The following is a 22,825-nucleotide window of genomic DNA, read 5'->3' as shown; positions in this document are numbered from 1 at the left end:
GATACAATTTTGAAGTTTTGAAAGAGGAAATTTTGAAAGAGGAAATAAAATACGAAAGTTAAATATTTTTTGTGCTGAATAGTAAAAAAAAACCCAAAAAACAGTTTTTGCAAACAAACCTGACTGAAGCAGCTGTTGAATAATTGTGATACTTTAGAAGTGTATTTTGAAATGTTGTCCAAGGATTAGCTTTAAAGTCCTTCCTATGAAAGGAAGTGGCCACTTGGATGGGGGTGGGCGGGAGGGCAACTGATGCATTTCCAAAATGTGGAAAATTAAGGGATCCAGGCAGTGGATTTAAGGGAATTTACAATCTCAGTTTTAAACCTCCTTTTAATTTGGGATGGTAAATATGGAAACACGAATTCTCTTTTATCCTTTTCCATATAGTCCCAAATCACAGGTAGGTCCGTAGACGATTTAAAACTGTAGAGCGGACAAAAATGAGAGAGAAATGTTGTAGGGTAAGTACTGAGGACATTTGGGAATGCTCTGGCCGGCTAACTGGAATTTCAGAATGAATTTGTTGTAAATCTCGGGGGGCGTCCCGAACATATCCTGGCCGTCCTGGTAAAAGCAACAACGCTTGAGGAAGTGGTAGACTGACTGGTGCAGAGTGTTGGGAATCTGCCACGCTCCTGGGTCTCTGGCTTCCTAACTGGTTTCCTGCCGCTTACCCCTGCAGTTTAGTTATTTAAACATTCTAAATTTGCTTTTAACCATTGACCGTTTCTGTCCGTAGTGGATCGGAGTTACGAAGAGCTACAGTGGCTGCTCAACATGATACAGAATGACCCCGTACCCTATATAAGGTCAGTCTCCGTTAACATTCGTTACTCTTGCGACTCATGTACGTGAGACTCCCCCCGCCCCCAGTCCAAACGGAGTAACTCTAAAAGCATATCGAGCGGATAGCGGGATACATCCTAGGAAATGTTGGAAGAATTGAGGGCTCTGCATGTATTGATTGGCATTTTAAAAGAAAGTGACCGACGTTTGTACCTAAATCATTAGTGTTTACATCAGAAGAATCCACATGATAAACTGTCGTTTTACCATGGAATTCATTTGAACTCTTGGTTGCTGAAAGTGAGTATTCACTAAGTCGTGTAATTTGGATTAAAGATTGTAATTTATCACTATTATCGGTATCTCCTGAAGCATCGTGGCCTAATGCACGGGCCTGGGAGTCAGAGGACCTGGGTTCTAATTTTGACTTGACCATTTGCCCGCTGTGTGACCTTGGGCAGGGCAAGTCACTAAACCTCTCTGGGTCAGGTATTTGTGAAACGCTCACTAGGTGTCTAAGGCATACCAGTTAATCAGGTTGGTCACAGTCCTAATCCCCATTTTACAGAGGAAGTAACTGAGGCACAGAGAAGTGAGGTGACCTGCCCACAGTCAAACAACAGACAAGTGGCAGAGCCGGGATTAGGATCCAGGGCCTTCTGACACCCGAGCCCGTGCTCTGTCCGGAAGGCCAAGTCGCTTCTCCGCTCGTCAGCTGTGTGACCTTGGGCAAGTCACTTCTCTGTGCCGCAGTTCCCTCGTCTGTGAAATGGAGATGAAGCCTATGAGCCCTACGTGGGACAATCTGATTACCTTGTATCTCCCCCAGCGCTTAGAACAGTGCTTGGCACATAGTAAGCACTTAACAAATACCAACATTATTATTATTATTCTAAAATGCTCCTCAAAAACTTTCAGTAGTTGCCTGTTGCCCTCTACATAGCGCAGTAACTCCTGACATTCAATCAGCTCTCTTCCTCCACTGTGTACCCTTTCTCCTCTCCCGCTTTCTTCAGCCTCTTGCTCCCTCCCCTCCTTCCTGCGACCCCATTCTGGAACTTCCTCCCTCTTCAGATCTGACAGACCACAGTTCTCTCCACCCTCCTCCATCCTTCTGAGCTTCTAACTCCAATGAACGTCTAATCACCCTATTTTTTATAGCCAACCCCCCTCCCCCATATTGCCATTTTCGCATTTCAGGCAAAGAACCTGTGTATTCTCCTCTCCGTTAGCGCTTACGGACATCCCTCTGCACTGTAACCTGTCACGTCATCCGATCCGTAGTTTGTTTTGACGCCTGTCTCCCTGGTGACACTGTGAGCTCCTTGAGGGAAACGATCTTACGGTTAGGTCTCTCGAACCCTCCCAAGCCTTTGCTTCTTGGCTTAGCACACAGTAGACACTCAGTAAAGGCTGCCGTTGTAACGGTTGACCGCGCAGGTTCTCCAGCCCGATGTCTCAGGACTGAGGTTCATCTGGTGCTCTTGGCGGGAGTTTTCATCCGTCCTTTCAGTCGACCGTTCTCTTGTTGCCGTGATTGCCTCGTGCAGCTGGGCCCTGGGCCGAGACGGTGAAAGAGGCCTTCCCCGATTCAGGCCTCTTTTCCCCGGCTCCCTCTCCCTTTGGTGTTGTGTCAGTACAGCGCTTAGTACAGCACATGGTAAGCGCTCAATAAATGCGATTGAATGAATCCGTACCCTTTGGCCACTAGGTATTCCCCCACCACCCTTAGCCCCCTAGCACTTTATGTACGTTTCTGTAACTTATTTAATAATAATAATGTGGGTATTTGTTAAGCGCTTACTATGTGCAGAGCAGTGTTCTAAGTGCTGGGGTAGATACAGGGTAATCAGGTTGTCCCACATGAGGCTCACAGATAATCCCTGTTTTACAGATGAGGTAACTGAGGCCCAGAGAAGGGAAGTGACTTGCCCACAGTCACACAGCTGCCAAGTGGCAGAGCCAGGATTCGAACCCATGACCTCTCACTCCCAAGCCTGGGCTCTTTCCACTGAGCCACGCTGCTTCTCTCTGTCTCCCTCTCTAAACTATAAGCATATTGTGGGCAGAGAACAGGCCTACCAACTCTTGTACTCTTCCAAGGACTTAGTACAATAATCTGCCCCCAGTAAGTCCTCAGTGACTGCCATTTTTTGAAGTAGACCCTAATGAGGAAAGGCAGTGAGAAGAGTCATGTATCGGATGTGATGTTTCTGTCCTTATCGATGCCAGGGAGGCTTTCTGACACCAGTCGTTATATGGAGAGAGAATGTGAGGGGGAGTTTATTAATTTTTTTTTTTTTTAACGGGGGCAAAAACCAAATGGCAAGGGATTTGAGTTAAAAGAGAGACGATAACTCTCCCCCACTTCAAAGCGTAAAATGAAGGCCCATCTCCTCCCAGAGGCCTTCCCAGACTAAGCTCTACCTTTCCTCATCTCCCACCCCCTTCTGCTTCAACCTGACTTGCTCCCTTTGCTCTTCCCCCCTCCCGGCCCCACAACGCTTATCTACTTATCTGTAATTTATTCATATTGATTTCTGTCTCCCCCGCTCTAGGCTATAAGCTCATTGTGGGCAGGGATAGTGTCTGTTTATCGTTGTATTGTACAATCCCACGTGCTTAGTACAGTGCTCTGCCCACAGTAAGCGCTCAATAAATACAATGAATTAATAAATGAATGGAAAGGGCAATTCCCACAAGCTCGCTAATTAGCCCCAGAGAGACAGACCTACCTTTGAAAGGTCAGCATTTCAGCATCATTGTCAGCTCTGGGGCATCCAGCCTGACAAATGCTGATGAGAAGAAGGACAACATTATCTAGGGCTGACCTAGTTAATCTCATTTTGTTCAAAGCCAATTTCTGGAATTACCCGATTGTGGGGGATTTCAGCACAAGGTTCAGCAGAGATTCGGAAGCACGGAGACATGTGATCTGCTGCCTAGCTGTTGTTTACAAGCGATTGCATTACTAAAAATGAAGAAAACCGTCAGAGGGTGCATCTAAGGTCAGAAACCCGGCCGGCTCGAAGATTTCAGAAATCTCTGTGGCCCTATAAATTTCCGAGTGCCGTTTGAATCGCCTCCTGTTTTGGGCCAAGCAGCCACTTGACTATTCGTCGCGTCGCAGATGTCCGGGAGTTCTGAAGAACAGACCTGCTGGCTACGTTGTAGCAATATTGCATTCACATTTCCGCCATAATTCTTGCTCTGACTAGAGTGTTTGTACCTCAGTCATATGGGGATTAAGACTGTGAGCCCCACGTGGGTCATGGACCCTGTCCAACCCGATTACCTTGTGTCCAGCCCGGTATTTAGTATGATTCCTGGCACGTAGCGCTCAACAGATACCATTAATATTATTATTCAGACCACCCGAGGCAGCCCGTTGGAGCACGGCATGCTGCTTTATTGGAGAAACATGCACATGCACATGCGTGCTGTGATTTAAGTGGGGCCCAAGTGCTTAGTTCAGTCTTCGGCACCCAGAAGGTGAGCAGTGAAAGCTTTCGGTTGACACGGTCGCAGGAGGTTTCGGGAGAAACATCCCTCGCTTTTAGAGTATCTTTCATCTGGCTATGCCCTCAGTTGCAACAGATAATGTAAAATATCATAGATGGGGAGTGAACGACTAGATATCGTTTTCTGCCATATTTGAAGATGCTGCATAAATAAAATAACACCAGACCTCTTGTCGAATTGCTGCTTTCCTATAGAAAGTAAAATTAATAGTGGAAAAAATGGCCTTTTGAGCCTTCCGATTTTGCCATTTACCAAAAGGCATAATAGATCAATAATGCAACATAATTCAAGAAGTCTTGAAAGTATGATTCAAAAAGTCAAAGATTCTTTAACGTCATTGGATTTGGTTAGTTTTCTGTTGACAGTGGTATTTTTTTTAAAATGCTCTCCATTCTGAGTCAGTCCGTGGTATATATTGTTTGGGTCCTCTGGGTAGAACGCTGTTCTCAGCGCTTGGGAGAGGACAATAGAGTCGCTGAAACACTCCCTCTGCCCTCGTGGAGCTTCAGACCCATTAAAGGAAGTCACAGGTCGGGGCAGCAGCAGAGAATAAATAATAATGATGGTATTTCTTAAGCCCTTACTATGTGCCAAGCACCGTTCTAAGCGCTGAATAAAGATACGTGTAAGTGCTTTAGGGGGTGGGGTAGGTAGCGAAGTGCTTAAGAGATATCGATCCAGGCGCCTAGGTGACACAGAAGGGAGGAAGAATAGGGCAGAGAGGTGAAAGATTAGTTGGAAGACTTCCTGAAGGTTCTCTAGAATCTGCACCATCCTCCCCGTTCAAACTGCTACTTTGCCGATCCAAGCCCTCATCTTATCCCGCTTCGACTATTGCAGCAGCCCCCTAGCTGACCTTCCTTCTGGCTCTCCCAACTTCAGTCCAGACTTCTTTTTGCTGCCTGGAGCATTTTCACTCCCACCCCCCACAAAAAAAAGGTTCAACCCGTGCCTCCTCCCCTCTCCTCGGTAATCTCTAGTAGCGGCCCATCTACCTCCGCATCAAACAGGGACTCGTTATCTTGGCTTCAGGACATTAAATTGGTTCTCCCCCTCGCTAATTTCCTACCGCAAGCCAGCCCGCACGTTTCACTCCTCTAAGCCACGGTATCTCATTCTCGTTTGTCACCCCCGACCCCTCTCCCATTGAGTCCTGCCTCAGGTCTCGCACCCCCTCCCCCTTCACATCCCACAGACCACCACTCTCTGCAGCCTCCAAGCCTTATTGAAATCAGCTCTCCTCCGCGGGACTGAGCAGCCCTTCATTTCCTAACCCTATTGGCCCTCCCCTCGGCATCACCTATGCAGTTGGGTGTTTACCTCTTCAGGATTTCGATGCTCAGCCCTCCCCTCGGCCCTACAGTACTTACGTACGTAGCCGTCAGTCATTTATTTTTACGTCTGTCTCCCCCTCTAGACTGTAAGCTCCTTGTGTGGGCAGGGATCGTTCCTACTTACTTTATCGTATCGTACTCTCCCACACCCTTTGCACAGAGTTCTGCATGTAGTTTAGCACCATGTAAACACCGTCGATTTATTAATTGAGTTGGAAGACGGGAAGAGGAGCAACCTGTCAAGTATGAAGAGGGGAGAGGGAGATCCAGGCAGTATGGAGGTCGTGTACAGGATCGCGACAGCAAGAGAAATGAGATCGAAATATCAGAGGAGCAAAGTGCGCGGGCCGGGATGTAGCGGGAAACTTGGGAGAGAAGTGAAGCTTCTCTCTTAAAGCTGAGGAGGAGTTTCCATTTGACACAGAGCGGGGATGGACAAGCCCCAGAGAGTTTTGAGGAGTGGGGAGACGTGCAGGAGAGTGGAGTGTGGACTCGAGGGGGAAGGAAGTGGCCGGGCCCGAAGTTGAGACAGAATATGACGTGCTTGGACCGACAACATTTGGATGGAGAGGAAGGGAGGGATTCCGGGGGTGTTTTGAAGATGGAACTGACAGTTTAGGGACTGATTGATTATGCAGATGGAGGGAGAGAGCCGCCTCAAGGGTAATGCCCAGGTAGCAGATGTTGGCCAGCTGTTGCCCTGATTTTCCTTACCCTCGCTCCATCTCCAACACAGTGTGGTGCCAGTGCTTTTGTTTCTTCTGGGGTTTTAGAAAAGATTTTTGCACAACTGTCATTGCCCCGTGGCAGTTCTCATGGGTTGCTCTGATGACCCAAAAGCATCAGAAAGTGCCAGAAAATGCTAAAGCTTTCCCCAAATCCAGTTACTGTTACATCTGGCTAATTCCTCGGTGAGTTTTACCCCTTGTTCTTTCTGACTTTCAGTTGAAAGTCCCCCAAAACTCTTGTCATTTCAAGTTGGAAGTCAAATGCCGTTCCACCATATTGCTTATACGGTCTTCCTGTCAGCAACACCATCCTCAAACCAAAGGTTGCTATTTGCGTATTTCTGGTTTCCTACAATGATTCCTTGAAAGCTTTCCCAATTTCAAATTTACTTAATAGGACAAAATATATCAACTTGTAGAGCAAGAAACTCTATGAATACACACACCGGAACGACTTTATGACAGGAAAGGAGGCGTCCTGAAGAGGTTGGGTCCATTAAGTCGCTATGGGTCGGAAGTGACTCGATGGCGTTTGAAGAAGAAGAACATCGTTATGTTACTCTGTTTTTCAAGTAATAGAAAAATCTTGGTTCGGGAGAATTTTCAGAGCTCCTCCAGGATAAGTGACCTCTTTGAAACCGGGGAAAACGGTTGAGGGTTTCTGGGTATCTTGAGGATGAGTTCTTTCACAATGGAAACATGCTTTCCTGCCCACTAGGCCTTCCGTTGTCTGCCTCAGTTTCTAGGTATGCCCTTCCTCTACTTTCTGTGTGGGTGGTAGGTCCTTCACCTTCAGTAGAGCAGTGTGAGCAGCTAGTTGCTTTCCTTTCTCCTCTTTCAGTGCCTGTATGCACAAAACCTGCCGGGTCTCTGTCCCTCTTTTGCCTGCCCCTCCCCAAACATACTTGCTGTCGGGACCAAAGCGTGCGAGCTCAGACACAAGGATAAGTTAATCTAAAGCCCCATATACAGCCCTGTATATGCCATGTACAGGGAAAGTTGGGATAGAGCTTGCCCTTTCAGAAATCGACTGAGGCCAGTCACGGCAGTAACTGTAATGTACGTCTGAGGACCATTTGTGATAACCTTACAGTAATGCCCCGCAAGTTAAAGTCCTGAGAATTCAAGGAAGGGAGATCTTGTGTGCAAGTGAAGCAGAATGGTCTAGTGGAAAGACCATGGGCCTGGGAGTCAGAGAACCTGGGTTCTAATGTGAGTTTTGCCACTTGCTGCTGGATAACCTTGGCCAAGTTGCTTCACTTCTGTGCCTCAGTTACTTTGCCTGTAAAAAAGGGATTCAATGACTGTGAACCCCTTGTGGGACAGGGACCGTGTCCAACTCGATTAGCTTGTATCCATCCTAGCGCTCAGTACAGTCCCTAGCACTTAATAAATGCCATTTTGAAAAATTAACCAGTAGCTTCTTGAGGGTGGGGACGATGTCTTCTCTTCCGTATTCTCTAAAGCGCTCCTTCCAGCATTCTGCACACATTAGGCATTCAGTAGTACTATTGGTTGATTAAAGAAATGAAAAATAAACTGTAGGGGAGTTAAATAATTAGACTCCATGAAATATATCTTTGAATTACTGCTTTGAGTCAAAAGAAGGGTACCATTCTTAATTTGTTTCTGAATTGTTGCGGCTGTTGTGTGAGTTATTTCGGTTAAGGCCAGCCATTTCTTCAGTACCTGTTGGATTTTGAGGGGCCAGGAATAGCCTGTGAGGATATATAATAAATAGCCTTTGGGCCCGATAGTCCTCCGTTTTTAAATGCATAGTGGTAGAGAAGAAATAGGCTAGGACTCACTTTCCACTGCTCACTGCCCTTGAAAATCTAGCATTTAATAACGCAACCAGTTTTCTGTCCACAGTGAAGAGAAAATCGAAATCGAAAGGATTGAATTCGGCATAAATATAACCAACTTTTATCACACTGGATTCGTTACACTTTAAAGAATGTGCATCAAGTCTGTTTCCACTGATGATGTTGACTCCCTCCCAACAAGGGAAGAAGTCTTATGTGACATCTCTTTTAAAATATCTTTAATACGTGATTTTTTTTTCAAAAACCTAAAAACGGGCCTAACACGATCCAAACAGTTGTCTTGGAACCAGTCTTGTTATGTCCAAATTTCAACAGCATCTGACATATGTTGAAAAGTAGCTTTAATATTTTGCAATTACCCACTGGGAGGTATCACAATCATTTCATAATTTTTACCAGGCATTTCTCGGTCATTTAAGGTGATGTGTGATGATGGCAAGAGCAAGCGAAACACAGAATACATTTTGACTCCTTTAGAGTAGTTATCAGTTCTTTCATTCTTGGATTCTTTTCACTCATCAAAAGGACCGCTTTGCTTGTAGTACAGGAGAAACCAACTTAATTATGTTTAAGGTACCCGATTCATGATGATGATTATTATATTATTATTATTGTTGTTGGTTTCAGTAGCCAGCTGAAATGTCTAAAGCTTCTTAGCCCTGTGGATGGAAGCAGGTTACAAAGATACAGTCATGCTGCCCTGATGCAGTTTTTGTTTCTCGGTGGGGAAACTTGGAATCTTTTTTTTTTCTCCTCCACTTTATAGACATTTCTCATTTCGAACAGGGAAATTAGAGACAATCTCAATTTTTTTTAAAAAAAAAACCTGAAGAGTGTGTTGGGCTTTTTTTTGCGTGGTGGGGATGGTTCACTTTTTTTTTGAAGAAGCAGCATGGCCTAGTGGAAAGAGCACAGGCTGGGAGTCAGAAGGATTAATCCCAGCTATGCCTCCTGTCTGCTGTGGGCCCTTGAGGAAGCCACTTTTCTGGGCCTCATTTCCCTCATCTGCATAATGGGGATTTAGACTGTGAGCCCTACATGGCACTCTGTCCAACCTAATTAGCTTGTATCTGTGCATAGAACGGGGCTTGACACATAGTAAGTGCTTAACAAATACCATCATCATCATTTTTTTTGGTAGAGAATTCAAAACTGCTTTGGGAATATTGTTCTCCTTGGTTTTGGCAACCTCCTGCGAGTTTTCCCTGTGCCCTCGCTCCTAAAAATTGCTCTCAGATAATCTATGGAGGGGAGTCTGGAGCAGAGCCAGAGGAACTGCGTGGCTGAAAAAATGAAAACGGAAATTAAATTAAAGAACAAAAGGAAGAACAGAGGACCCAGAGGCAGCGGATGTCTGGCAGAGAGGGCGCTTAGGCAGCATGGGTGGGGACAGACATCATGGCTGTTCGAGAATAGAAGAGAAGAAAGCCAGATGATTTCAGCAGCAGCAGGAAAAGAGAAAATTCAGGTGGCAGAAGAAGAGGAAATTGAGGGGAGAAAAGAGAGGAGAGTTCCCGAATTGTATATTCCAAGTGTTTAGTACAGTGCTCTGCACATAGTTAGCGCTCAATAAATACTATTGAATGAATGAGAGAGTGCGAATGCAGAGGAGTTACAGGGGCAAAGGGAGAACAGTTAGATCCTGAGATAACCCTAAACTGAGAGGGAAAGAAGATGTAATACAAAGCTTTCCCCTAAAGACAAAGATTAGCACAGATCTTTTTTGGAATTACTTTTATGTTCCACTTCTCGGAGTCCAGGGTGCATATGACTCTCCTCAAGAAACACAATAACGTGAAGTCCCTTTTTCTATTTTTTAATAGAACCTAGCTCAAAAGTTTTTTACTTTTCTTTTCAAAACATTGTTCCTCAACTCCGAGGTCAGGATCGGAGGCCTTCCGGTGGTTTGAAAGGCAGCGTGATCGGGGCTTGGGGGTAGTGACCAAAGCGGGTAGTGATCACCACCTCCGATTTCTGGCCCTGGACGTGACCCCCCTATACAAAGGAGGGGCAGAAGAAAGAGGACCAGTCAGGGCAGGGAGGTAGTTAAACCTGAGCAGTGAGTGGAAGATGCCGGGAAATCCAAATAGAAAACTTCTACAGAAGATAGAAACCGTACTAACCGTAAAGACGCGTCTGGTGTATTTTTAGGATGATCGGTGTCTATTGCTGTGGGGTGAGTGTACCTTTAAATGTCACCGTCTCTGGCCGTAAAAGCCATAGCACAGAATGATTCGACAAGCGTTGCCAGGAGTCTCAAAAACTCCCAGTCTTCATTTCGAGGACGTAGGCCCAATTCAACTGAATTTCAAAAATCTGGAGAGACTGTTATTATTCAAAATAAGGACATTATTGTGTGCAGTTGGAGTAATCTGGATCCCAGCTAAAGACGCAGTAGTTTTACTGCCTTTGCGAGGAGCTGGTGTCTAGAGAAGTAGTTAGTTCCAGCCACACACTTAAGTATTCACAGCCATTCCGGGTACTTTGGGAGCCTGCCGTGTTATTTAAGCACACGTTCACGTGCACATCCTCTCCTTCGTCCTATCATCCCTCTCCCCCGCTAGATCGAAAGCTCTTTCAGGACAGGGGTCATTGTCTTTAGAGAAGCAGCGGGGCTTAGTGGAAAGAGCAGGGGTCTGAGAGGCAGAGAACCTGGGTTCTAATCCCGGCTCCATCCCGTGTCTGGTGTGTGACCGTGGGCAAGTCACCTCACTTCTCTGTGCTTTGCTTACTTTGTCTTTAAAATGGCGGATTTTTTTTTTAATGGTATTTATTAAGTGCTTCATAGGTGCCAGCCACTGTTCAAACCACTGGGATAGATACAAGGTAACTTGGTTGGATGCAGTCCCTGTCCCACATCACGTTCACAGTCTAAATTCCAGTTTTACAGATTAGGTGACTGAGGCACAGAGAAGTTAACTCACTTGCCCATGATTACACAGACAGGTTGTGGAGCTAAGATTAGAAGCCATGTCCTTCTGACTCCGAGTCCCATGCTTTCATCACTAGGCCACACTACTTTTCCCTCTTTTCAGCGTCATATGGAACAGGGACTGTGTCTACTCTGATAAATTTCTATCTACCCCAGGGCTTAGAACAGTGCTTGACACATCCGTGCTTACAAATACCGATATTGTTGTTGTTGTTGTTGTTGTTGTTTTTACTTTTTCTCTTGTAATGAATCAACCTTATTTATGAAGACCTTTGTGCAGAGCCCTAGCATAAATACTTGAAAGAGTACAGTAGAATGAGTAGAAAAACAGCATGGCCTGGTTAATAGGGTACGGCCCTGGGAGTCAGAAGGTCATGGATTCTAATCCCGGCTCCGCCCTTTGTCTGCTGTGTCTGTCTGTTAGACTATCTGTAAAATGGAGAGTCTGTTTTTAAACCCAACTTAACCACTTCTCTCCTGTGTGACCTTGGGGAAGTCCTTTAATTTTCCGTCCTCTTCTTCCACTGTAAAGTGACCACTTATCACAGTGGTGAGCACATAGTAAGCACTTAACTGTTGCCCATATTGTTGTGGCTCCAGGAGAGTGAAAGAGGCCGGAGCTATATTGTAGAGAGTCATGAAGGAAATTGGAGGAGGGAGATGGGGGTTAATAGTTGATTACTGCATCCGCCTCCTTGCTGACCAACCAGCCGCCTGTCTCTCCCCACTCCAGTTCATGCTGTCCACATCGTTTTTCTATTAAAAATGGTCAGGATATGTCACTCCTCCCTCCTCAAAAAACCCCAGTGGTTGCCCATCCGCTTCTATATCAAAAAAAATAATTCCTCACCATTGGCTTCAGATGGCTCTATCATCTTGCCCCCTCCTACCTCAGCTCGCTTCTCTCCTTTACAACCCAACCACACACTTTGCTCCTCCAGTGCTAACCTTCTCACCGTGCCTCGATCTCGCCACCAACCCCTAGCCCACATCCTGCCTCTGGCCTGGAACACCCTCCCTCCTCAAATCCAACAGATTTGAACACCCTCCCTTTCAAAGCCTTATTGAAGTCACATCTCCCTCAAGAGGGCCTTCCCAGACTAAGCCCCACTTTTCCTCATCTCCCTCTTCCTGCCCAGCTCCGCAGAACTTATGTATGTATCTGTGATTTTATTTATTTGTTCTGGTGTCTGTCTTCCCCCCCTTTATCCTGTAAGGTCGCTGTGGGCAGGGAATGTCACTTTATTTGTATTGTACTTTCCCGAGTGCTTAGTACAGTGCTCTGCACACGGTAAGCTCTCAATAAATATGATTGAATGGGGTCCAGAGAGGCTTTTTTAGGGTAGAAGAGGTGGGGGTATACTTGAAGGCAGGCGAGGAAGGAGCCATAAGAGAGAAAGTGGTTGAAGATGGTATTCAGGGAAGGAAGAAAAGTAGGTGCGAGTGTTTTTAGTAGATGAGAAAGGAGGGTTGGATGCAAGAGGAGGGAACGATTTTGAAATCAGGTGGACGATCATTTTAGAGCTCTTTAGAGACGATCTTTTTAGAGATCTCAAGAGGGATGAGAGAGTGGATGTACAGATGAGCCGGAACTGGGGAAGTGATGGGGGCGTTCTGGGGGAGCCTCGAGCTCAGAGTTTTCAAATTTGTCAAAAACTAGTTGGGAAGATCCTCAGCGGGAAGGGGCGGGAGTGTTGGGACTTGGTGGATTTAGGGAGGGAGGGTCTGGAATAGTTGATGGATGCAATTTGCATGGCAGGCAAAGGAGAAGCAATATGCCCGAGCAGAAGGGAGAACAGAATCTGAGTGTGTAAAGGTGACTTCGAAGTAGCCGAAGTCAGGCTGGGTGGGTTTCCTCCAGCAGCGGTCTGCTACATTAGTGCTGAAGCGGAGATGATCACCTGGGGTTTGGGGGAGCTGGGGAATCCACTTCAGTAGAGAGGGCGGAATTGAGGGCATGGATTTATATGTAGATGGGACGAGGGGAGTTTGGATAAGGGATTCAAATAAGGCATGATGGCCTGGGATAGGCCGAGGGGGTCTGGAGATTTGAGGCCGCTGCGTTTGGGGAGACCGATTTTCCGGGACAGAGAAGCAGGCTCCTTAGGAAGTTGTGGTTGTAGAATGGTGGTTTAGAGCTGATAAATTGCAAGATTGACCAGTGACTAGTGTTGATGAGATTTCGGGTGTGTCCAAGTTGGGGGTAGTGGGTGAGGTTCGGGCGGACAAGGGGAAGCGATTATTGTGTCAGCCTCCTCTCGGATCTCCCTTCCTCTTGTCTCTCCCTACTCCAGTCTATTCTTCATTCCGCTGCCCGGATCATCTTCCTACAGAAACGCTCTGGGCGTGTCACTCCCCTTCTCAAAAACCTCTAGTGGTTGCCTATTATCAACCTTCGCACGAACCAAAAACTCCTCACTCTTGGCTTCAAAGCTCTCCATCACCTTGCCCCCTCCTACCTCACCTCCCTTCTCTCTTTCTACTGTCCATCCCACACACTCTCCTCCTGTCGCTCACCTCCTCACTGTCCCCCGTTCGCACCTGGCCCACGTCCTCCCACTGTCCCGGAACGCCCTCCCTCCTCACCTCCGCCAAACTAACTCTCTTCCCTCTTCAAAGCCCTACTGAGAACTCACCTCCTCCAGGAGGCCTTCCCATACTGAGCCCCCCTTTCCCTCTGCTCCCCCTCCCCTCCCCCCTCTGCTCTTTCCCCTTCCCCTCCCCTCCCCACTGTGCTCATTTGTATATATAATTTATTGCCCTCTTTATTTTGTTAATGAGGTGTACATCCCCTTGATTCTACTTATCTTGATGATGTTTTGTTTTGTTCTGTTTTGCTTTGCTTTCTGTCTCCCCCATTTAGACTGTGAGCCAATCATTGGGCAGGCTCTATGTGTTGCCAAATTGAACATTCCAAGTGCTTAGTACAGTGCTCTGCACATAGTAAGTGCTCAATAAATACTATTGAATGTATGAATGAAAGATGGGTTGGGGGTGCCTTCAGGAGCATCCCTTTGGTGGTTGAAGTAGGACCACGGGAAAAGAAAGAGAAGGGTCAGGGGGTGGTAGATAATAATGTTGGTATTTATTAAGCACTTACTGTGTGCAGAGCACTGTTCTGAGCGCTGAGGTAGATACATGGTAATCAGGTTGTCCCACGTGAGGCTCACAGTTAATCCCCATTTTACAAATGAGGGAACTGAGGCACAGAGAAGTGAAGTGACTTGCCCACACAGCTGACAAGTGGCAGAGCCGGGAGTCGAACCCATCACCCCTGACTCCGAAGCCCAGGCTCTTTCCACTGAGCCACGCTGCTTCCCCCAGCCGCGCTGATTCCTAGTGCATAGAGCGCAGATGTTGGAGTCAGAGGACGTGGGTTCTGATCCTGGCTCCGCCACTTGTCTGTTGTGTGGCCTTGGGCGAGTCACTAAGCTGTGAGCTCGTTGTGGGCTATTGTACTCTTCCAAGTGCTTAGTATAGTGCTGTCCACAAGCGCTCAAGAAATATGAATGAAATCATTTCTCGGGGCCTCAGTTATCTCAGCTGCAAAATGGGGATTGAGACTGAGTCCCGTGCAGCACAGGGACTGTGTCCAACCTGATTAGCTTGTGTCTACCTGAGCGCTTAGTACAGTGCCTAACACATACTTTAAAAAGTCACTTATTAACTAATTAACTAATTAACAGATAATTGTAGTGGGTGATTTAGGCAGATGGTAGGGGCTTCAGAGGAAGAGAACGTCAGGGAGGGAGGGGGCCAGAACTATAGGAGAGATGAATTCTGAGACCATGGATAGTGAATTAGAGGTGGGAGAGAGGGGAGAGAGTGGGGTCTCTGAAGTGAGGGGCAGCGGCCTGAAGGAGCTCATCCAACTTGGCTTTTTTTTTTCTTTTACCAGTCTCCTCCCTCCCTTCAGCTCAGCGAGGACACTCACATCTCTTAATCCCTGTCATTTGAAACCCTCAGAGGCCAGAGAGTGAAAAGTTAATTTTCAGTCAGTGAAGGGGAGAAATTCGTCTGTAATCCTGTTTCCCCAAAGGTCCCCTTAAATAATAATGTTGGTATTTCTTAAGCACTTACTATGTGCAGAGCACTGTTATAAGCGCTGGGGGAGATACAGGGTCATCGGGTTGTCCCACGTGAGGCTCACAGTTAATCCTCATTTTACAGATGAGCTAACTGAGGCACCGAGAAGTGAAGTGACTTGCCCAAAGTCACACAGCTGACGGGTGGCGAAGCCGGGATTAGAACCCATGACCTCTGACTCCCAAGCCGGGCCTCTCTCCACTGAGCCACGCTGCTTCTCTTAAACTGCACGTGGGCTAGAAAAAACGATCTTGAAGGGACTCGCTGAGTGAGTGCCTAAAAGTGGCTGTGGCCCCCGGGAAAGACCGTTGGCAGTTGTTGTTATAATGTACCCTCCCAAGCGCTTAGTACAGTGCTCTACACACAGTAAGCGCTCAATAAATGCGATTGAATGAATGATAAGTGCCTGCAGGAAGTAAAATAGAGTAGTTGCTTGACACGGTTGTACTTTCCAAGCGCTTACTACAGTATTCTGCACACAGTAAGCACTCAATAAATACGATTGAATAAATGAAAGATGGTAATGACCCAACAGGCAGGAGGAGGGACTGAGACACTGATTCGGATAAAGTCCGGGAGGACAGGGCATCGGTGACTGACTGGCAGGGGGCTGAAGCTGCCTGAACAAACCGCTCAGTAAATCTGATTAGCCGACAGCCCCGGGGAAGCGGCACATACCACTGGAGAGGACTCAGACATTGTAAATTCCTTCCCCACAAGGGATCAGTGGGTCCAGGTCGGCCTGGCGAGTGGGGGGATATGCGAAGGGCAGTTTGCAGCGGCTTCCCCCATGGTGGCTAGCTAAAACAGCCTTTAATGTGGTTCAACAGTGGCCTCCTGGAGAGACGGTCACCTCCTCCCTGGTGTAATTCTCTCAGCCCAGATGGGGCAGTGACCTTGCCCTCCGTGTGCGTAGCCAGGAGAGCTGGAGGCTCACTCTGCTCTGTAAGTTTCCGTAGGAAAACCATTGTGACAGGAATAAAGAGCCGCAGTTTTCCAGTCTTCACTCCAGGGTTTCACTTACTCTGTACTTCGCTAACATGTCTGCCGAGTCTATCGAATCGCACTCTCCTAAGCGCTTTGTGCGGCGCTCTTCACACAGTAAGTGCTCAATAAATGGTTACTCCCTTCCCTCTCTCTTTTTTTGCCTTCCCTGCTTGCTTCCAGACTGGCCTTTCAGCCTTACTTTGTTAGCCTGCCTGATATTGGGGGAAATTTTCAGTAAATCATAAAACGATAATCCACAAGATGGGAGGAAGGGAGTGGGGTAATACCAGGTTGGTGAATCCAGTAAACAAAAAAAGACTTCTTTGACTGTGAGCCTCATGTGTGTCAAACTGTATCCACCCGATTATTGTATAACTCTCCTAGCTCTTTTAATACAGAGTGCCTTTTTTAAAAAAATGGTATTTTTTTAAGTACTTACCATGCATCAAGCACTCTTCTAAGTGCCGGGATAGAAGCAGAGCAATCGGTTTGGACCTAGTCCCCGCCCCACATGGGGCTAACTAGGAGGGAGAGTAGATATCGAATCCCCATTTTACAGTTGCAGAAATTGAAGGTCAGAGAAGTGAAGCGATTCGCCCGAGGTCACACAGCAAGCAGTTGGCAGACCTGGCATTAGACCCCAGGCCTATAAATGAATGAAATTGTGGATTTGATCCATTTGTCGCCTGAACACTTAGATAGGGGCAGGGAACGTGTCTGGTTTATTGTTATATTGTACTCTCTCAAGTGCTTAGTAGAGTGCTGTGCGCATAGTAAGCGCTCAATATATGATTGAATGAGTCTTTACCCCTTAAGCCCTTTGATACCCACCTCATCCACCTCCCCACAGCACTCACATATCCATCTTCACTGCCGCTTCCCCATCTCTAATTCGTTGTAATGTCTGTCCCCCCACTAGATTGGGAAGCAGTGTGGCCTAGTGGGTAAAATACGGACATGGGAGCCAAAGGACTGAGTTCCAATCTTGGCTCCACTGCTTGCCTGCTGTGTGACCCTGGGCAAGTCACTTCCCTTCTGCACCCCAGTTTCTTCAGCTGCAAAACTGGGGATTCAATACCTGTTCTCCCTCCTGCTTAGATTGTGAGCCCCATGTGGGACAGGGACGGTGTCTGACCTGATCGATTTGTATGTTTTTCCAGCCCTTAGAAGAGTACTTGACATATAGTAAGCGCTTAACAAGTAGCGTAAAAAGTAGCTCCTTGAGGGCAGGGATGAATCATGTCTACCAAATCTATTATATTTTACTTTCCCAAAGCATTGAACGTGGAGCCCTGTACAGAGTGCTCAATGAATATCATTGATTGATTGACCAAATCAAGTTAAATGTCACAGGTCATAGACTCTCCTTGTGTGGTGGTGTTTTTTTAATTTGGAGAAATACCCTGCAGTAATATCAATAACAAATGCCAAGTTCATTTTTAGAATTCTGTGCTTAATAAAGACCCAAATTTCACAGAATTTATTTCATACTTGAAAGATGTATGTAGACAAATGGATAAAGGAATATGAAAATACAGAGTTCACCTTCCAGGTACTGCGTGCTGTATAATGAAATCTCTTAACAGCTAGAGAAGCAGTGTGGCCTAGTGGATAGAGCACGGGTTTGGAAATCAGAAGGACCTGGCTTCTAATCCCGGATCCACCACTTGTCTGCTTTTGACCTTGGGCAAGTCGATTCACTTCTCTGGGCCTCAGTTCCCTCAGATGGAAAATAGGGATTAAGATTGTGAGCCCCATGTGGGACAGTGACTGTGTCCAACCCAATTACCTTGTATTCATTCATTCATTCAGTAGTATTTATTGAGCGTTTACTACGTGCAGAGCACTGTACTAAGCACTTGCAATGTACAGTTCGGCAACAGATAGAGACAATGCCTGCCCAATGACGGGTTCACAGTCTAAACGGGGAAGATAGGCGGCAGAGCTAAACAGAACAAAACAAAAACAAGACAACATTATCAAGATAAATAGAATCAAGGGGATTCTACACCCCATTAACAAAATAAAAAAGGTAATAGTCTACCCCAGGGCTTAGTACAGTTCCATGGCACATAGTAAGCGCTTAACAAATGCCATGATTATTATTAATAATAACCATCAGCATTTGTTGAGGGTACTCTTTACACTGAGTACAATATGTGCTCTTGAAGAAAAACTTGAGAGAAAACCAAAGGACAGACACTCAGCTCTGAATTTACATTGCCTGAAACCCAGTGGAAGCAGTGCTTTGAAATACAAATAACCAACATGCACACCATGGCGACTTCTCCCTGTGCTAGTTTCTAGGGTGATAATAATGTTGATATTTGTTAAGCGCTTACTGTGTGCTTAGAGCACTGTTCTAAGCACTGGGGGAGACACAGGGTAATCAGGTTGTCCCACGTTAGGCTCACAGTTAATCCCCATTTTCCAGATGAGATATCTGAGGCACAGAGAAGTGAAGTGACTTGCCCACAGTCACACATCTAACAAGTGGCAGAGCTGGCATTCGAACCCATGACCTCTGACTCCCAAGCCCCGGCTCTTTCCACTGAGCCACACTGCTTAATTGCATATGCAGAAAGTAATATTGTCTGGCCAGTTATCCCAACTTTCTCCCAGGTCCGAACAAAGCAGTGAAGTTCTCAGCCTAATCACAGTGGTTTTAGCACTTGATGTTTGAAACTTCGGGGAGCCCAACTAAAATCACAGCTGTTGAACAATCCCAGGCTCTAAAAAAAAAAAAAAAAAAAATAGTACTTTTTCTCTGTAATGTAACAGTTTTCATCTTTGCATCCGTTGCTCTTTATCAGTCAGTTGTATTTATTAAATGCTTATTATGTTCAGAACACTGTACTAAGCGCTTGGGGAAAGTACAGTATAACAGAAGTAGCGGACACATTCTCTGCCCATAACAAGTTTACAGTTTATTGGGGGAGATGAATGTATTAATGCTTTAAACCGTTTTTCTCTCACCGTATTTTCTACTCAACAAATACGCATCATCTTGTAAAGGAAGGTTTCTTAGAAACCTTTGGTTTGGGTTTTCATAAGATGCTCAAATAGTGAAGGATTGTTTTGCTGAATTTGAAAAAATGTAATAAATAATCTGAACTGTAATGAGGATCATAACATCATTTAGCATTTAGGGTGGATAGAAACGTGGAAGAAATGTGAATCGTAAATATTCAAATCTACAGTGAGAATTAGGGGAGAAAACCAGAACGAGTGAAATGGTAAAAAATATTTTTTTCCCCTCTCTTTTAGACATAAGATTTTAAATATGCTAACAAAGAATCCTCCATTCACTAAGAATATGGAATCTCCATTATGCAATGAAGCCTTGGTAGACCAACTTTGGAAGCTTATGAATTCAGGTTAGTTCTGTTTTGGTGACTGATGAAAATTCTGTGTGTTGTGCGTTTGTAATTTGCCATCGGTTTTCATTACGAGAAATGAGAGAGGTGGAACTTCCAAATCTGGAGACATGGCTACTATTGGCAGATTGGGCTGCAGAATGACTTGCGAGTTCTCTCGTGCTCAAGGGGCTAAACTTAAAATATGGTGAGAGTCTAAGCTGCCTGCGATTGAGGACTCACAACTGGAAGTAACAGAGGTGTGCAAAGCTCTGCAAATAACATCACCGGCGCTGTAAATGAGAGAAATCGATTATTGTATTAAAGCAGTAGACCCAACCGGGTTAGTTTCTGCAGAGTTTGTTCAGGCCGTTAAGACTACCGGGTATTGTTTACATGTTAGGCTTTATTTCTTGTCTCAATAGTGGATTGAAATATATAGTTTACACCTACCTTAATTTTAAACAAGGTATCACATTGCATTGGCCACGGTATCGTATTCAAGGTTTTATTTTGAATCTTAAAAAATCACGACACTGTTGATTTAGTTTCACAAGCTAAGTTTCACCCTTTGAAAACTTTGGGGAAAAAAACCCGGGGGAGGGAGGCTCGTGTTCCCGGGTTTCTCTTGAACTGTTATGAATAGAGAATTTCTAACATCGTTAAGCCGTGAAAGCATAACCGATCCCCCTCCCTTCCCCCCGACCCTCCAAATCCACCAGTTCCAGAACTCGAGAACTTTAAGGTACTGTTTCGCAGATACCTACTGCCACCCGTTTTCAAATGAGGAAAGCAAATTGGGGTTTCTAAAAACTTTCAATTAGAGCTCCTTTTTACATTGCGTATTTGCTTTTCTGAGTTTGACTAGTGAAGTAATGATTTTTCTATTTGGGTAGCATCGGGCCGGTATAGAAGAGTGCTGTATCTTATACTATTGAACTGTTTTTCATTACTAAGGCAGTTTCATCCAGTATTCACAAGCTGCTCTTTAATAATATTTGGCACACTACTTGCAGGATGACTATATAAGAGTTTATGTAATCCTTCAGGACATTGAAGGCTGACTGTTCTATTTACATCATTATTTTTAGTGTTTGAAAGCCCCACACTCTTGGGGGGAGGTTGGCGGGGGTGGTGGTGCTCCTCCTTCGGTTTGTTAAGATTTGCCAGATGTCAGAATCAGGAAATAAACAATTTTGATGTTAACATCAGACCCTTTCAAAGCTCTCTCTCCCTGTCTCTTCTCTTCCTCCTCCTCCTCCTCCTTTGGGCCCCTATTTCTTAAGAGTAGAGGTTGTTGACCATAGTGGAAACAGGCTAATCTGGGTCTCGGGGGGCTGAAAGCACAGATCTCTGCATTAGAAATTGAATTTCCAAATTTGCAGGAGCCTATCAATCGATCAGTGGTGTTTATTCAGCTCTTACTGTATTCAGAGCACTGTGCTCGGCGCTTGGGAGAGAACCGTACAACAGAACTAGCAGACATGTGCCCTGCCCACAACAAGCTTACGGTCTAGTGAGAAGCATCGTGGCCTACTGGAAAGGGCACAGACCTGGGCATCGAGAGACCTGGGTTGTAGAGCACGGGCTTTGGAGTCAGAGGTCATGGGTTCGAATCCCAGCTCGGCCACTTGTCAGCTGTGTGACTTTGGGCAAGTCACTTAAATTCTCGGTGCCTCAGTTCCCTCATCTGTAAAATGGGGATTAAGACTGTGAGCCCCGCGTGGGACAACCTGATTCCCTCGTGTCTACCCCAGCGCCTAGTGCTTGGCACATAGTAAGCGCTTAACTAATACCAACATTATTATTATTAATTGGGACTGTGCCGCTTGCCTGCTATGTGACCCTGGGCAAGTCACTTAACTGCTCCGTGCCTCGGTTTCCTCAACTGTAAAGTAGTTTATCCCTACTTTCGCTTTTCTCCCTCCTCTTAGACTGCAAGCCTCATGTGGAAAGGGACTTTGTCCAATCTCCGTATTGATTCTACCCCATCTCTTAGGACATTGCTTTGCACATAGTGGATTTTGTCGGGTGCTTAGGAAAAGACTCTGAGTGAGGACAATACAAGAGAATTAGTAGACACCATCCCTGCCCATAGAGAACTCTCAGTCCAGAAGGGGAGACAGCACAGACATTAAGATGTTACAGATAGGCAAAATAGCAACATGTAAGCCTTGAACAAATACCCAAATCACTGTTATTATTCTTATTGCTACCAGTACTAATAACGATAATAATAATAAATAGGCTTAGAGTTAGTGCTCTCTCTCTGCCCCGACTCTCCTAAATTTTGCTGGTAAGAAGGAAAGTGCTGGTTTCTGCAGTTACCCCGCAATGAATACGAACCACTGAATGAAGAACGGGGCAGCAGCTTTCAGGTAATACCGTCCTTCTTGTTAACTCGTTGCCTTTTTCTCCCTCCGTAATTACTTCAAGAAGTGGAAGGAATGACCGCATAGGGGATTAGGAGCTCGGTTTCTCAAGCTTCCTGTTGGGCTTTATCACAGGAAGGGAAAGAGTCCAGCTATGGACACAGAGTGTTGAAAGGCAGTTTTAAAAATGAGCCTCTTGACGGTTCCATCCAGAAAATCCTGGTCACTCAGTGCTACTTGATTTTAGGGGTTCAGCATTCGGTGTGGAAGAAGAGGGATTGGCAAAGGACGGTGGCTGTGATTTTTGCATTTACAGAGTTGAGCCTCGCCGTTTTCTATGTTACGTAGTTTTTCTAGCCAAACTGTAGAAGCCAATTCAGCCGAGATCCTCCAAGAGCTGCTACTGGTGACTGGAGGAGTGAGTTCTGCAGGAACTCTATCCTCTGGTCAGAATTAAATTCCACTGCACCGGTTAGTGTATTAATTGCCTCTAGACCAGAAGCTCCTTCCGGGCAGGGAACGCATCTACCGATTCTGTTGCTACATACTCTCCCGAGTCTTCGGTGCAGTGTTCTGCACACAGTAAGCGCTCAGCACATACCATGGATTGATTGAATCTGTACAATTTGTCTGCCGTGTGACCTTGGGTAAGCCACTTCTCTGTGACTCGGTTGCCTCATCTCTAAAATGGGGATTAATAATGTTGGTATTTGTTAAGCGCTTACTATGTGCCGAGCACTGTTCTAAGCGCTGGGGTAGACATAGGGGAATCAGGTTGTCCCACGTGGGGCTCACAGTTTTAATTCCCATTTTACAGATGAGGGAACTGAGGCACGGAGAAGTTAAGTGACTTGCCCACAGTCACACAGCCGACAAGTGGCAGAGCTGGGATT

At 45.8% G+C, this 22,825-nt stretch overlaps 1 protein-coding gene across 1 annotated transcript in view; it reads left to right on the top strand.

Moving 5' to 3' along the window:
• TAF2 (TATA-box binding protein associated factor 2) overlaps positions 1 to 22,825 on the top strand; it is a 119,421-nt gene that overhangs the window by 74,336 nt on the left and 22,260 nt on the right. Inside the window, exons 21-22 of the mRNA XM_029062274.2 lie at positions 743 to 812; positions 19,472 to 19,581. Of these exons, the coding sequence (XP_028918107.1) occupies positions 743 to 812; positions 19,472 to 19,581 (180 nt within the window). The remainder of the gene's footprint in view (positions 1 to 742; positions 813 to 19,471; positions 19,582 to 22,825) is intronic.

Source organism: Ornithorhynchus anatinus, chromosome 4, assembly GCF_004115215.2.
Source record: "Ornithorhynchus anatinus isolate Pmale09 chromosome 4, mOrnAna1.pri.v4, whole genome shotgun sequence".
Lineage (NCBI taxonomy): Eukaryota > Metazoa > Chordata > Mammalia > Monotremata > Ornithorhynchidae > Ornithorhynchus > Ornithorhynchus anatinus.
The sequence above is the reverse complement of the archived record's forward strand: the minus strand, read 5'-3'. Positions and strand labels throughout refer to the sequence as shown.